This window comes from Pseudonaja textilis, chromosome 6 (genome assembly GCF_049901715.1).
Source record: "Pseudonaja textilis isolate UNSWEBS1 chromosome 6, rPseTex1.2, whole genome shotgun sequence".
In the NCBI taxonomy this organism is placed as follows: domain Eukaryota; kingdom Metazoa; phylum Chordata; class Lepidosauria; order Squamata; family Elapidae; genus Pseudonaja; species Pseudonaja textilis.
In genome coordinates, this window is record NC_141995.1 from 8,934,556 (window position 1) to 8,951,516 (window position 16,961).

Consider the following 16,961-nt stretch of genomic DNA (forward strand, 5'->3'; position numbering starts at 1 on the left):
CGCCCAAATTGTCTTTCATGTACATGCAATGGTGGGTTTCCAAATCGTTTCCTAACAGTTCTGAGAGTGAGCAGGGATCAGAGAACCGCCCTCTGTATCAACCCTGGTGAGCTGTGCTGTTTTTTAGCTCAGCTGAGGCGCGGCAATCTGTTCTGCCGTGCAAATCAGCTGAGCTAAAAAACAAGGGAATATAGGAGAGGTAACGGCAGGGGCGGGTGGGTGGGGCCAGCCAGAGGTGGTTTTTGCCGGTTCTCCGAACTACTCAAAATTTCAGGTACCGGTACGCCAGAACCAGCCCGAACCAGCTGAACACCACCTCTGCGTGCATGGTACAATTTCTCACAGCTCTGGCTGTTCAGATAGTAGGCCAAGAAATCCAACCTTAGTTTTCTCTATCTAGCCCTTGCGTGCAGAAAGCTAACAAGTCAAGTAAGCCTTTTGTTCCCTGACATGGAAGAGCAGTGGGAAAGAGACCAAGGAGAGGTCACAAACAGCTCTTTTAGTAATTTACTGTGGCTTGGTCTTTTATATCTGCAAATATGTGATCAAATTTACTAATCTGGGTTCCCAGGAGAGAGGAGGTGCATTCTAGAGGAATAAGCGGATCTCAGTTCAGATTGTTTTGATGAGAGAAAGAGGGTAAAGACAGCCACTTCCTAATCGTTTTCTGAGAATATGCTTGTGCGTAAATGGCAGAGTGCTTTAGTCTGGCAAGATTCTCTTGTCCTGCTCTGCTTGCTCTATATCACATATATCTATTGCTCTCTTTTTTCCTCACACCTATCCATTCTTCTGTTCTGTTCTGCTCTACATCGCGTATATCTATTATTCTCTTTTCTTCTCACATCTATCTATCACCACCACCAGGAGTGGTGCGGTGGCCTAGAGGTGGACCTCTTGCCTCACAGGAGGCTGTGAGTTGGATCCTGGGTAGAGGCAGATATTTCTCTCTCTGGGCAAATGAGAATGCACCTGCTGAATATAGTTCCGCATTAGCAACAGGAAGGGCATCCGGCCAGTAAACACTCAGCTGCCCAGATCTCTCCTGCTCAAGGGATTGTGGGGTCGTTAAAAGAAAGAAGATGATCTATCCATTCTTTTGCCCTGCTGTGTTCTGTTCTAGTCTACTCGACCTTACCCTACCATATTTTCCCACCTCTGCTACTTTTATAAACAGCTCAAGATGACAAATATATCTAATGCTCCTTCCTCCTATTTTTCCCCATAACAGTCCTGAGAGGTGGGTTGGACTCCAGGCGGCTTTCATGCCTGAGGCAGGATTAGAACACACCATCTCCTGGTTTCCAGCCTGATGTCTTAACTACTGGATCCCGTGATGGTGAACCTATGGCATATATGCCAGAGATGGCATGCAAAGCCCTCTCTGTGAGCATGCGCGCCATGGCCAGCTGCTCTTCTGGTTTCTGGCGTGCTGGCCAGCTGGTCTTTGGTTTCCAGCGCTCCGGTGTGCGCGAAGACCAGCTAGCCAGCACGTGCATGTACACCGGCCAGCTGGTCTTCGGTTTCCTGCATACAGGCGTGCATGCGTGCGCATGCATTCCAGTTTGGGCCCTTGGTGGTGAAAATATTTGCCATCACTGCCACTGGACCAAACTGACATTGTAGGAAACCTAGAAATAAGGAGAAATTTTCTGACAGGGAGAACAATCAAACCATGGAGCAGAAGTTGCCTTTGGAAGTTGTGGGAGCTTCATCCCTGGAGGCTTTCAAGAAGAGACTGGACTCCCATCTGTCAGAAATGGTGTAGGGTCTCCTGCTTGGGCAGGGGGTTGGACTAGATAACCTACAAGGTCCCTTCCGACTTACAATAGATCATCAAACTATTATCTGTTATTTGAAACCTGGTCATTCATATTTTGAGATGTTACTATCAGGGAGACATTATAGGTGTCTTAAAATGAAGACTAATAGACTGAGAAACAGTTTCTTTTCTAAGGCAAAAATTGCCTTGAATCAAACAGTGTATTTGTAATTTAGTCCTATGTATAAAATGGCATCTTTAAACTATCGAACTTAATATATGTTTTAAATAGGTTTTAGACTAGGTTTTTAATTATTATTCTTTTCATTCTTTTAATTTTTAAATACTCTATACTGTGATTGTGATGTGGTGTTTGGGGCACTGTGCTGTAGTAGCTTTCAAATTTCATTGCATTTGTAGAATTCTATTCTATTCTATTTGGAAGAATCCCTCCATGTTGGGTGATTGGGTTAAGGGCCTGATAAAATTGCACATAGGATTCGCCTTTTCTTTAAGGAGCCGTCTGACATACTAAATAACCTAAAGAGAAGTGAAAACCCATTTGGGACAGTGCATATTTTGAAATACTGTTTTGAGGGACTTGACATAAGGACACAAAAGAACAGAAGGGCATTTTGTCCAGTATGGTAAATTCCGTACCATTGCAGAAACAAGCGCCCTGAATATATACATATCTATTTTTCAGATTGTGACTGCTGTGCCCCAGTGGTTTAGAATTGAAATTCTCCCCGTGGATGATGGGACTCCAAGAGTTGTCACTAATTTAGGTCTTCAGTGGCTGGAATATATGAATGGCAAGGTGAGCTTTTTACATCTGATTTGTTTCCAATTTGAATTTGAACTCTTCCCCCTTTTTAACTTGCACAGAAATAGGAAGGCGAAGAGCCAGGAAAAAAAAATGCCATTTTTCATTCTATCCAACTGTGGATATTTCAGGCAGACTTTTTACTCATCTAAAGCATGAAATTGTTTTAATTATAGCTTCATCCTTAAGCCACAACGGTGAGATTTACACAATGCATTCCATCGTAAGCCACGATTTATGTGCGAGTTGCATCAACTCCATCCTTCAATGAAATGATCGGGGAGGAAAAATCACGCACGTTTTTTATTTCAGCCACTCGGGAGGTGTTCCGAGAACTAAAAATGGAATCAACAGGCAAAAGTAGAATAAAGTTTATTTATTATATTACGTACATATCGCCCTGTTCTCGGTGACACTAGGCCAGAGGCCTCCAAACTTGGCAACTTTAAGACCTGTGGACTTCAACTCCCAGAATTCTCCAGCCAGCTATGCTCCCAGAGAATTCTGGGAGTTGAAGTCCACAAGTCTTAAAGTTGCCAAGCTTATGATAGACATGTAGCCCTCAACATACGACCATAATACCTGACAACAACTATTTTTAAAAGCACACTCCTCTCTCATAAAGTTATAGAGTCTGCAGAGCCTGTGCTCTTACGTCACCTCCAGTATTAGTGCAAGAGGGCAGAGCTGTCGGGCAGCTTCAGGAGCCTCTGAAAATAAGTGCATTTTATTTGCACTTCATTTTTTGCAATTACTTGACGTTTCTTTATATGGTACACAGCATCAACAGACTGTATTTGCCAGCAAAGCCCAGTTACCAATAAGGGAGATTATTTGTAGCTCAGGGTTGACATGAGGGGATCCCTGGTGCTCTCGGAGCTTGCTTTGTATTCTTGTAGGCGTTTCATTTCCCAAATTAGGGAACATCATCGGTGCTAGTTGAAGACTAGCACTGCTGATGTTACCTAGGTTGGGTAATAAAACACCTGCAGTTTCAAAACAAGCAAGCTCAGAGCACCAGGGACCCCTCAAAATCAAGTTAAGCGTTTTCTGAATGTTTGATGTGCAAAGCCCGAAGGTTTTGCCATCACTGCTGTGGGACAGGAACATAGCTATTCCTGGCTACCATTGACCACACACACAAAACACACACACACACAAAACAGAGACTGAGTGAAGTTCTCCAAGCAAAAGGCTGGATGGGGCATGTTTGTGAGTGTGCGTCTCTTCTCACTGCTGCCAGCTGCTGTGATGAACGGAACAGACCTCGGCTGTTTGTTACATCAGCAGTTGTGGCTAAACGAAGCAATCCATCTTAAACTGTAAGGCTAAAGTTCCTCCCCGCCCAGCGCTCTCGTTTCATAGGCCGCGGGGCCCTGATGTCTTATTCCTGGCTAATAGCATTTGCATTCCTTAAGTGGGAAGCTCTGATGGATTAATTGCTGCGATTAATCAAAGTGGGTGCTTCGATCACCAGTGAAGAGGCCGAGAAATGGAAACAGATTTTAATTGCAAGCTGAGCAGGGTGCTCAAACACCCCACACATTTCAACGGCGGTGGACGGGTGACAGATGAGAGGGTGCGAGTGACTTTTAAAAACTTTTTTTGGTGGGGGGCGGCACAGATTGCTTTCAGAAGGTCCGAAGTCTGCCTTGAGAACCGGTGCTTCGGTATCTTTATCAGAAGGTTTCGCACCAAGGACCCAGATTTAAGAGAATAGGCAATAGCCCAACACCAGAAGATCTGAAAAAGCTGAAAGGATCTGGGTGGGGGCATTCAAGGATGACGGGGTTGTTGTAGAACAGGGGTGTCAAACTCGATTTCATTGAAGGCCGCATCAGGGTTGTGTTTCATCTTGCGGGGGTGGGCAGGATGGGCGTGGCCCAGTGGTGGTATTCTACCTGTTTGGCCCAGTTCTACTGAGCTAGTAGCAGCAATGAGCAGACCCGGTTCTCTCCACTGCTCTGCTGTTAGGCCCACCCGCCTTTCCGGGCTCCCATACTTACTTTTATGTCCTACTTTTGAGGCGCAGCTGCTTTGCGCGACACAGCAGAATGCTACGCAGCAGCTGCTGAAGCGACCGGGAGACTGCAGGCTTGCAGGAGGTTGAGTGGGATGCCTCTGCACCTGCGCAAAATGCGTGTTTGGCACTGCCCACCAAGCCACGCCCACCGAACCAGTGGTAAAACTTTTTGATTCCCACCACTGGTGTGGCCCGCTCAACATCACTCGTGTTGGAGTGCCTGTTGGTGGCCCGAGTGGTCTGCCAGTGAAAACGGGCTCCCGAGCTCCGTTTTTGGCTGCAGGGGCTTCCTGCAACCCTCTGCCAGTGAAATCGCATGCTCCACTTTCAGCTGTGACAACCTCCTGCAACCTTCTGCCAGAGAAAATGGAGTTCAGGAGGGCTGCCTGTGGCCCTCCCGAGCTCCATTTTTGCTGGTAGATTTGCTGTTTCCCCAGCAGCCCACAGGCCAGATCTAAGCACGTGGCTGGATCTGCCCCCCAGGCCTTGAGTTTGACACCCCTTTTGTAGAACAAGGGTGATTGAGGTTCAAATCCAGCCTAGGCCAGGGAAGCTCATGAGTGGCTTTGGCCCAGTTCTCTCTTAGGCCAACCTACCTCACCAGATCGTTGGGAGGAGATAAAATGAACAATGTAAGTTCAACATCTTGGAGAAAACAGTAGCACAACTTGCCTCCAGAAGTTGTGAATGCTCCAACACTGGAAATTTTAAATAAGAGATTGGACGACCATTTGTCTGAAATGGTGTAAGGTTGTCCAAATGTTTACCTGCAGCAGGTGTGGATGGCTGAGGTCTCAGAGAGTGAGGACTCAGGTGAGGGCCTATGTGTGATGTAAGGATGGAGCCAGGACCATCAGGGAGTGGAGTGCTGCCTTTGGAGATTGTGGAGGCTGGCAGCAGAGATGAAGAGGCCCCCAAGGAGGCCGTGCCCAGCGCATGCAGGTGCAGGGCTGCTCAAAGGAAAGAGTAGCTGCAACAGCACGGGCGACTCAGGAGTAAGGCTGCAAGGTAGTGGCCCCTCCCTGAGGAGATAAAAGCCAGCTGAGAAACTGCAGTTCTTTGCAGAAGGCAAAGAAGTCTTACACTCAAACATGGTGGACGTTAGGAATATCTGAGTTGGTGTTTGGAGACTCTTTGTGTTGGAATTATTGCTTAGTAACTTTATCTGGTGTTCTTGGCAGCCTTGCAAACCTTGGCAAGGCTCTTTCTTATCGGAGCTCATTAGTTTGAAGCAGCCTTTTACCCATGAAAGTTTATATTGTTTATTTAGTATCCTAGTATGATTTATGTTGATTGCTTACTTAGCATCCTAAGACTATCACTAAGTGTTGTAGCTTATGATTCATGATGAATGTGTTTTTACGATGACCAGGATTGTGACTTATCACTTATTGCTTGTATGTACACTGAGACCTTATGCACCGGAGACTAATTCCTTATGTTGTTAAGTGAATCATTACAGTTGTTAAGTTAGTAATACGGTTGTTAAGTGAATCTGGTACCCCAGTGACTTCAGAAGGTCGCAAAAGGTGATCTCATGACCCCAAAACACCGCACCCATCATAAATATGAACCAGCTGCCAAGCATTTGAATTTTGATCACGTGACCATGGGGATGCTGCAGTGGTCATAAGTGTAAAAGAATGGCCATAAGTCACTTTTTTTCAGTGCCATTGTAACTTGAAATGGTCACTCCACACAAGCATAGTTGTTTGCAGCATAAATTCAAGTCCAGAAAATATACAGGTGACTGATTCAGCTGGATCATTAACTTCTTTATAAACATCATAAATGAGTAAAGTTTACAATACCATTTGTAGATTCTTTCAATGTAACATAAGCAAAAACACAAGCAGCAGCAGCAGCGATGAACAGATACCAGTTTCAGCAAGCAAGCAAGTTAGTTTCTCTTTCACTTTTCAGCAAAGCACACAGAGCCAAACCACATCCAGGCTGTCAGTTCCCATTGGCTGGTCTGTTGCCATGCTTAACTTTGTTAACCATGTCTCTGCCAGTTAATGAATATACTCTGACACCCCCCCCCCAAATGTGTTAGTAGGATTTCATTTTTAAATCTCAGGGTTTACAAACTCTTTTTCACTGGTTTCTGGTCTTCCATCCAGCCAAAAAACCTCATCACTAAGAAGGAACTGTTGACTATGGACCCTGATACAGAAGACAACCATCTGATCTATGAAATAACAACAGGGCCCAAATACGGTTACGTGGAGAAGAAATTGCAGCCAAGAACGATGGTGACTACCTTTACACAAGGTATAAGCCAGGTTGGCGTTTGGCTCTTTGGTGTTGTGCCTTCTTACTGAGTGTAAGTCCTTTTCTCCTGGAGGAATGGAAGGAGATGCTAGATAAACCCAGATAAGATTTGATGCTGGATGAACCTAGAGAAGATTGAACATGACCCATGCAAAGCAGAACTCTGAATTTGACAATCAGGGAAAACGTCTACGGAAATTCTCAATCATCCTGGTCATGGTTGTCCCAAAGGTGCTTTTCAAAAAGGCAACTGGACTTTCTTGGTTTTTCCTTTGAAAGTGCTTTGCTTCTCATCCAAGGACCTTCGTCCAAGAAGATTCGGAACTAAAGAAGCTTCTTGGGTGAGAAGGGAAACATCTCCAAGGACATAAAAAATCAGGGAAGACATCCAAAGATGCCATCTTGCTGTTTTGTGTTCAAGTTGTTCGTAATCAATGATTATATTCCCACCCCAGTGAGCCCTGGTTTATTTAACCATAATGGCTGGACCAAGCCACAGCTGGAGGGGATCGTGTACCATGCTAAGCTATAACCCGGTTTACAAATTAGGATTTCTGGATTGACTCAACATGCAGAGACAGAACCTAACCTCATTATGGTTTAATAGCAATAGCAATAGCGCTTAGACTTATATACCGCTTCACAGTGCTTTACAGCCCTCTCTAAGCGGTTTACAGAGTCACCTGTTGCCCCGAACAATTTGGCTCCTCATTTTACCCACCTCGGAAGGATGGAAGGCTGAGTCAACCTTGAGCCTGGTGGGATTTGAACTGCCAAATGGTAGGCAGCTGGCTGTAGCAGAAGTAGCTTGCAGTACTGCACTCTAACCACCGCCCCACCACCGCTCCGAATGCTAACCATCCAATCCCATGGGATTAACTATACACCCCAAGAGAAAGTTTTAATTAAAGAGTTAATTTTTGCCTTTTATTTCTCCTGAAACTCCCGACCCTTCAAACGGATGGAGAATGTCTAATATTCTTAGATTCAGAGAAAGGAAGAAACATTTCCCTCCCATATCAAGGTTCAGTTTCTTCTTCTCTGATCCCAACACTTGCTTTTCTATAGTGCTACAGTTCCAGTCTGGTGTCTTCTTCCTGTTTTGTTTTTTTCCTTTTCTAAAGTTCAGTAATATCTTTTGGAATGACCAGTATTCTGAGTGTGGCAGGATAGATCCTTAGAAAATAATTAATAATAATAATATAATTAATAATAATTAACAATATGGTCGCTTTGATTTTCCCTTTCCTACTGATGCACAAAATAAGTTTGTTTTTTATGGGTTGCTTGCTTAAGTCTGCAATTTCATTGAATTCTGCAGCCCCTAAGAGCCTTATTTATTTGGTCGTCTTCAGTTGAGGTTCTATTAGGCTCTGGATGAAACGAATTGGGTTCCCCAGCCTGGATCATTTGATAAAATTTTGCATTGATAAGCTTAGATATGGTGAAATCATTTTTGAGCAACAGGGGTTGTTCCGTATCCAGAAAATAGATTAGCACGGAGGCTATTATCATGATTTGCAAAGGAATGTAAAAAAAAAATTATCTTCAATTTCTGGATTAATTTGTTGAAGTCTTTATCTAACAGAGGACGTGAATTTGGGATTGATCCAGTATGTGCTACATGAAGAGAATGTTCAAAGGACAGAAGATAGTTTTCAGTTCCTGGTGAAGGACAGCAAACCCAGCATTGTCGCTGATAATATCTTCCATATTCAGTGGTCTGTTATCAGCTTTCAACATACGAGGTACCCCACTTACCAGCTTTTTCTTCATAACAAGGCAGAAATGTAATTATTCAGCCATTGGACGGTATTCTTACTGTTACGATGCCATAGCATAAGTGGTGGGATTCAGCCGGTTCACACCGGTTCACATGAACCGGTTGTTAAATTCTTCCCAACTCCGCTATCAAAGTTGATCCTGGGCGTTGCGCTGCAATGGAGAAATGTGCAGTGGGGCAGCTGGCGCAAGGGAAGGAGAAGGCTGCTTTCCCTCCCTCCTCCTCCTTCCCTCGTACCAGCCGCTCCATTCCTTGTTTTGCCATTGCAGCGCAGCGCCCAGGATCCACTTTGGTAGCGGGTGGCGGGGGGAGAATTTAACAACCGGTTCGCTCAGGGCCAGATTGGCAGTCTCAGGAGGCTCGTCGCGCATGTGCGGTGGAACTGGAAGACGGGGATAGGCCATGCCTCGCACAACAACTAACCTGACCATGGGCAAACCGTTCGTTAAATTATTTGAATCCCATCACTGCATAGCATGTTTATTGTCCGCAGCTAGCAAGTTCCTTCTTTCTTTCTTTCTTTCTTTCTTTCTTTCTTTCTTTCTTTCTTTCTTTCTTTCTTTCTTTCTTTCTTTCTTTTTAAATAGAAAATTTTATTAAATTTTTACACTTTTAAAAACAAATCATATATACAATTTTTGTAGTAAGTTGTGGCATTGACTTTTCCATATTCATTTATACACACACACACACAAATACACACATCATTTACATTTTACATTATCTTTTATTCCTGTTATCTAACCAAACATACCATTTTTCTTCTCCTGCAATTCCGTTGTAAGTTTATCCATCTCTGCATAATCCATAATTTTTTTGTAACCATATTATCTGTGGGAATACTCTCTAATTTCCAATTTTGGGCATACATTATTCTAGCTTCTGTCAATATATGTATTATATATTCAATGTCTTCCTTGTATTCACCTCTGATTATCCTTAATAAGAATGTTCTATTTTTAAACCAATTACTTATTGCAGCCAAATCCTTATTTTATTCCAAAGTTTCTTTGCTTTAGAACATGACCACCACATATGAAAGAAGGCGCCTGATTTCTTCTTTTTTATGGACGGGTTGTTTTTTTTAATGTATCAGAAAATTAATATTTTAAATAAACACGTATGAAAAATCACCTTGAAGTGAAATCCAAACTTCTGGAATATCATGTGATATAATTTGTTTTATGCTATTGCTAAGAAGGCAAAGCTGGTGGAAATATCAGAATAACAGAATTGGAAGGGACCTTGGAGGTCTTCCCGCCCAAATCTCTTCTTAAGCAGGAGAGCCTATGCTATTTCAGACAAATGGATGTCCAATCTCCTCTTACAAACTTCCAGTGTTGGAGCACCCACAACTTCTGGAAACAAGCCATTCCACTGATTAATGGTCTCTTTTCTGTCAGGAAATTCCTCCTTAGTTCTAGGTTGCTTCTCTCCTTGATTAGCTTCTGTCTGTTGCTTCTTGTCCTGCTTTTGGGATAATAGATTGGCTCCCTCTTCTTTGTGGTAGACCCTTAGATATTGGAATACTACTATAACGTTATCCTTAGTCCTTCTTTTCATTAAATTAGACAAGAAAGTGACAAGGAAACCGCAAACATCTCATGTAGGACAAGAGAAATGCAAATGGCCCATGGATGAAGGAGTGGGCTGGACTTTCATATCTTGAACAAAGCATTTCCTGTTCGTTTTTACTTCAGCTGGTATATTTGTGTGATTTGTTGATAATTTGCTCCAAGAGGCTTTATTTAACCCGCTTGGTGTATCTCAGCTTTGGCCAAGTTGAATTTGTTGCTCTTGTCTTTTAACTTTCCTTTTTTTTTTCCTCCTGGAGTTAAATTAAATGAATTTGATTAGATTGAATTGCCCCCAATGAAGGCAGGTTTCCCATTTTCAATAAAAGAAGAGAAAGCAAGCACATTTAAGTTAATTAAGTTGTTATAAATTCCAAGTTAACTTCTTAATTTGCTTCTGGGAACAATAGAATAAAAGAACACATAGTAGAAGCTTCCTAATATAGGTAAAGGTAAAGATAAAGGTTCCCCTCGCACACATGTGCTAGTCCCTATTTTTCTACTTGCATTTTTTTACATGCTTTCGAACTGCTAGGTTGGCAGAAGCTGGGGCAAGTAATGGAAGCTCGCTCCATTAACGCAGTGCTAGGGATTCGAACCGCCGAACTGCCAACCTTTCTGATCGACAAACTTAGCGTCTTAGCTACTGAGGCACCACGTCCCTGTCTCCTAATATAAGTCTAACATAAACACTAAACTGAGGAGGACTCATTTCAATGCATTCTTTGTGATTCCACAAAGCTTGGGTTGCTCCTACTCTGTGATCTGAAGGAAACCCATTCTGTCCATCTTTCTTTTCAGCTACAACATCAGTGAAAAGGCCGGTTCCATCAGCGTGGCTGTGAAGAGGACAGGAAACCTCAAGCAATATGCTATTGTCCTGTGCCGAACAGAACAAGGAACGGCCACCTCTGGTTCAAGTTCTCAACCAGGGGAACAGGATTACCTTGAATATGCTAGCCAGGTGAGCGCAGGAAATTCATTATATAGCCCAATAGAAGACTTGAAAGACTCTCAGTTTAAGGAAGAATGGGCCAAGCTATCTCCTAGCATGGTCAGGAAGAGATGTGGAAGCAACAACCATGACTGAAGGTCATGATGAAGATTCCGACTGTTTAGGACAGGGGAATCCAAACTTGGGCAACTTTAAGATTTGTGAACTGTTATAAGTCGAGAACTACCTGTAAAGGTAAAAGTTCCCCTCGCACATATGTGCTAGTTGTTTCTGGCTCTAGGGGCCAGTGCTCATCTCCGTTACAAAGCCGAAGAGCCAGCGCTGTCCAAAGGCGTCTCCGTGGTCATGTGGCCAGTCGAAGGCGCACGGAACGCTGTTATCTTCCCAACAAAGTGGTCCCTATTTTTCTACTTGCATTTTTTATGTGCTTTCAAACTGCTAGGTTGGCAGAAGCTGGGACAAGTAACGGGAGCTCACTTGTTACACAGCGCTAGGGATTCGAACTGCCGAACTGCCGATCTTTCTGATTGACTAGCTCGGGGTCTTAGCCACTGAGCCATCAGGTCACCTGTATTACAAGTCCTTAAAAATGTTTCACGGTCCTGAAGATCCTCATGAATAGTGCTGAGTCCAACTCAAGTCTCTGGTGGAGATATTCATTGACGATGGTAAAGGTGGAGCATTCATTGACTTTTTTTTTTACAAAATCTCTTTCCACCTGCTGTTACTTTCCATCCCATGCAGGTGCAGTTTGATGAATGGGAAGACTTCAAAACTTGCACCATTGTTATCCACGATGACGGCATCTTTGAGGGTATAGAAAGCTTCTCCGTTGAGCTGAGTATGCCAGCGTATGCCTTGCTGGGCAACATCACTGCGACCCAAGTCTTCATTAATGACGTAGAAGATGAGCCCACCCTGCAATTTGACAAGAAAGTCTACCACACCAGTGAGAGTGCCAGTATCCTCTCTGTCCCCATTGAAAGGAAAGGTTGGTTAACATAGAGGAACAAGTTAGCTTTTAACTCCCCTCCGTAGAATGCAGTTGCACTTAATTCAGGCTGCACTTAGTCCTTGACTTACGACCCCAGTTGAGTCCAAAATTTCCACCGTGACACGAGGCAACGTTTAAGTGAGTTTTGGCCCCATTTTATGACTTACGCTTGCCGACACTGCAACTGTTTTAACTATGAATCAGTTGCCAAGCATCCAAACTTTGATCACGTAACCATGGTGATGCTGTGTAAAGAACGGTCATGGGTCACCTTTTTTCAGTGCCGTTGTAACTTGGAACGGTCGCTAAACGAATGGTTGTAAGTTGAGGACTATCTGTGTTAGTGGCCTTGTTCGCACGATTGAGGACTTTCAACTGTTTATCCTGCTGAATGCACCAATGCGTCTTTATCAAAAGTAGTCCATAATAGACATCACATAATCACCAAACAGAAAGGAGACTTTGACCTGATTGGATTAAAGCAGGTCAGATTTCTTCATCTTTAACTCCATGAATAAAATGTGCACGATGGAATCTCCAGCTAGACTGGAAAGAGGCGTGAAGAGGGGGCCTAGCTTAGAGTCCTTGTACTGCAGAAAGCGGTGCAGGATTTACTTCCCCCCTCCAGAATCTGTGAAGCCTTATCTGACGGTTCCCAAAAGAATGCAGGCAGTCTGGTGAGATTCCTGTAAATAAGCATGCAGCAATAGAGAACTAACTTTGATCTACTCACCGGGTGGGCTTGGTAAGTGCCTGACAAATGTGATTTTTAAAGGAATATTAGCAGCTTCTCTCCTTTTCATGTGGGACGCTGCACTTGTAGCAGAGGTGTGTGAACAGCTGTGGTTATTTTTTTAATATTGCCATTCTTTTTTTCTTTTCTGTTTTGCATGGAATTCTCCCTTTAAAAAGGAACTTCAATACTCAGCAGGAGAATGCCATAACTTTGCATAAATTTCCAAGCTTTGTTTTCTTCTTCTCTGGTGAAAGAGATCTAGTATTGCAGAGGCAATGAAGTTTGAAATGTCTATTTGTAGGAAGAAAGAAAAATTGCTATGCCCTGTAAAAAACAAGGAAGGAAGAAATTGGATTGTGTTGAAGAATGTAGGAAGGACTCAGATAAATATGAAAAGGTTGACAACTATTGCTTGAGTTCCAGGTTATTGTTCTTTGGTTCACTGCTTTTCAAACAGTGCTCTTCGGTTTTCTTAAGAGCTTATTGGAGCTTATCTCTGCGAAAAGACAGTATTTCTTAAAAACCACCGGAGTATCGTCGGAGTACTGGGTGCGTTCATGCGACGTGACTCAAAGGCATAATAGGGCTCATCCAGCATGTCATGGCATGTATGTACATCATGACCATACTCAGAACTTTTTTAGTGTTGCAAGAAAAGTCATTAGTGGTTCAGTTCAGAAGATGTAAACAAAATGCAAGCAAATGTAAAATTAGAATTTAAGTGGACCGTTAGATTTCTCAGCAGAATGTTCAGGGTTATATAATACTTGTAAGGAATCCACTAAAAGAATGAGCAATTTAGGAAAGGCTAACAGTAAAAATGTCAGACCAGACAAAGGTTGTCCTTGTTTTATGACCACAATGGAGTCTGCCCGTTACAGGTAGTCCTCAACTTACGATCATAATTAACCTAAAATTTAGGTTGCTAAGTGAGAAATAGATCAAGTGAGTTTGGCCCCATTTTATGACTTTTTTTGCTGCATTTGTTAAGTGAATGACTACAGTTGTTAAGTCAGTAACAGTTAAGTGAATCTTTGCTCGTCAGAAGGTCACAAAAGTGGGTCACGTGACCCCAGGACACTGCAACCATCATAAATATGAGTCAGTTGCCAAGCGCCTGAATTTTGGTCACATGACAATGGGGGCGCTGCAACGGTCAGAAGTCATTTTCTTCAGTGCTGTTGTAACTTTGAATAGTCGCTAAAGGAACTGTTGTAAGTTGAGGACTACCTGTATTATATCAAACCAAGATAAATAGCAATACGCATATCAAAAGTAGCAAGAAAATTCATTAAAAACTGATTTCACGCCAAATTATCTGCTTCCCACCAACATAATCATGTGTTGTGGCCCGCCAGCTGGCAGCAGAGTTGGACAATGAGGAACTTGGGCCAGTCCTGGAGTCTGAGGAAGGCTCTGATGGGTGCTCTGCGTCCGAAGTAGAGATAGGCCAGGGACATCCGACATTTCCCAGTTGCCTATGGAGTCGGAGATGCTGGGGAAGAAGAATGGCTGGAGCCTGTTCCAGATGTGCGTATGTGTAGAGCTGCCAGGAGAGGAGAACAACTAAGGAACAGGGGCCAACTCAGAAAGAAAGGCATATGTAGATGCTGAATGGCCCCTCCCTGGGGAATAAATAGCAACAAAAGGGGAGTGGTGGTTTCAGGAGACAATTAGTTTGCTTATTATTAGGAAGATTTGCTTATCCTGTCCTCGGAGACTCCTTGCCAGGAATTAATTTATAGCTTTGCTAACTGGAAGCTCTTGGCCTGGTAATTATCCAAGGACTGATAAGGTCTGTTCTTGCACTTAACCCTTGGAAGGATTATCGCTGTGATTTTTCTGTGTATGAATGCCATGAATTCACAGCAACTAAATAAAGAGGGCTTTTTTGGGACAAGAAGTCTTGTTTCTTGGTTCTGCTAAGCCTGGGTCAGAACACCATGATCCAGATAAAATAACTATCCCTTTCAAGATCAAAACCTGACATTTTAGCTAAAGAATCCCTGCAAGAAGTATGTTTGTTGGAGGAGGATTGTTTTGAATTCCAGAAAATAACCTTTTTTTTCTCTGCAATATGTATTGTAGGGGATTCTAGCAGCCTCATCTCTGCCATATGCTACACCATCTCTCAGAGTGCCCAAGGCAGCAGCATGTATGCCCTGGAATCCGGCTCAGACTTTAAATCCCGGGCAATGTCCAACGAGAATCGGGTCGTCTTGGGGCCTGGCATCACAACGGCAACTTGTGATGTGAAGCTAATTGACGACAGCGAGTATGAAGAGGAAGAAGAATTTGAAATTGCTCTGACCGATCCATCCGAGAACGCTCGCCTCGGGAGCATCACTTCCGCTAAAGTTATGATTGGCGGTCCCAACGATGCTTCGACTGTATCCCTCGGAAGTGCGGCGTTTAGCGTTAGTGAGGAAGCAGGTATAACGATGGGAATTATTTCTCTCTTGCCATGTGCTGTATTATTATCCCGTTTACATTTAACGCACAAAATAGGCATCCACAGAGCCCTTGGCTTACAACAGCATGATTTACTTAACAGCTCCGGGGTTTCGCTTAAGAACAGTGCCCAAAAGGTCGTAAAATGGGGCAAAACAGTAGGAATGTTAGTGAGGATGCAGATATTATTATGGGAATTATTTCTCTCCTGCCGTGTGCTGTATTATCCTCTTTACATTTAACGCACAAAGTAGGCATAGACGAAGTCCTCGGCTTACAACCATTTGTTCAGTGACCATTCAAAGTTGGAACGCCACTGAAAAAAAGTGACACGGCCAGTTTTCACACTTATTTATGACCAACGCTGCATCACGAGGGTCAGGTGATCAAAATCTGGATGCTTGGCAACTGGCATGTATTTCTGACAGTTGCCTTGTTGTGGAATCACAATTTGTGTTGGGTTGTGCAATCACAATTTGTGACCTTCCCAGGAGACTTCCGACAAGCAAAGGAGGCCGAATTTGCTTAATAACCACATGATTTACTTAACAGCTCCAGTGATTCGCTTAACAACGGTGGCAAAAAGGTCGTAAAATGGGGCAAAACTGTAGGAGATGGCCAGGCTGAGCCCAAGGCGGGGGGGGGGAGTCAAGCAAGTAATCAGTCTTGAGCCCATTTGTGCTCGCAAAAAATCTAAATCCAACCCACCCTGAATTCCGTTGAATCTTATCTACCACCAATTTTCTTTTGCTGGTTAGTAGTTCAGATTCTTGTAGAGAGCGTTAGCATGCTATAAACCTGCATTCATTTGAACCGCCTTGGCTCCTGATTCCCTTGACAAAAACTCACTTAACCACTGCCTTGCTTAGCAATGAAAATTTTAGGCTCAACTGCTGTTGTAAGTCGAGGACTACCTATACAAGGCATGGAATCAAACTTTAAGGAAAGAAGAGACCATGCGCCCCACTGAGAAAAACATCTGGCTGATTTCTATGATGCTCACTTAATGCTGTTGTACATCTTTTTTATTAGTTTATCAAAATATAAAATACAAAGTAATAGAACCCTAGGAGGAGGGGAAAAGAAAAAAAAATACTGTGTAAAGAGGGAAAAGAAGAAGGCATCGAGTCTCTTTAGCACAGTAGAAAATAATATTATAACCTCGATAACAACATATGCTAGCCATTTCTATAATAACCAACCTTTCTAATTAGCAAAAACACAATCAAAATTTCCATATATATTTTTTTGTTGCAAGCACAAAATCCAGAAGCAGTTTCCAAATAAAAGCACCGTTAAATAAATTCTCTCTTTTTTTTGGATAAAGGAATCAATGCCCACTTAACGCTATGAAGCCTGCTTGCATTTAAGGTTCACCTAACTCGGCTCTTTGAACCCGTGATTGGTTGGTGGGATTGCGGGTGGGTGGGTGGTATGGGACTTTGGGTAGTCCTCGAGTTACGGAGCCTGCCCATCACAACCCTAACTCATGACAGATGTGAAATGGGTCTCATCGTTGCCTAATTTTATGATCTTTTTTGGTGTAGTTGCTAAGTGAACATGGTTGTTAAGCAAGGGTTTGC

At 43.2% G+C, this 16,961-nt stretch overlaps 1 protein-coding gene across 1 annotated transcript in view; it reads left to right on the forward strand.

Annotated features, from left to right (window-relative positions):
* Window positions 1-16,961, forward strand: part of FRAS1 (Fraser extracellular matrix complex subunit 1) — a 393,348-nt gene that overhangs the window by 319,898 nt on the left and 56,489 nt on the right. The window contains exons 50-55 of the mRNA XM_087935788.1: window positions 2,469-2,582; window positions 6,735-6,885; window positions 8,474-8,633; window positions 11,044-11,206; window positions 11,942-12,188; window positions 15,016-15,360. Of these exons, the coding sequence (XP_087791914.1) occupies window positions 2,469-2,582; window positions 6,735-6,885; window positions 8,474-8,633; window positions 11,044-11,206; window positions 11,942-12,188; window positions 15,016-15,360 (1,180 nt within the window). The remainder of the gene's footprint in view (window positions 1-2,468; window positions 2,583-6,734; window positions 6,886-8,473; window positions 8,634-11,043; window positions 11,207-11,941; window positions 12,189-15,015; window positions 15,361-16,961) is intronic.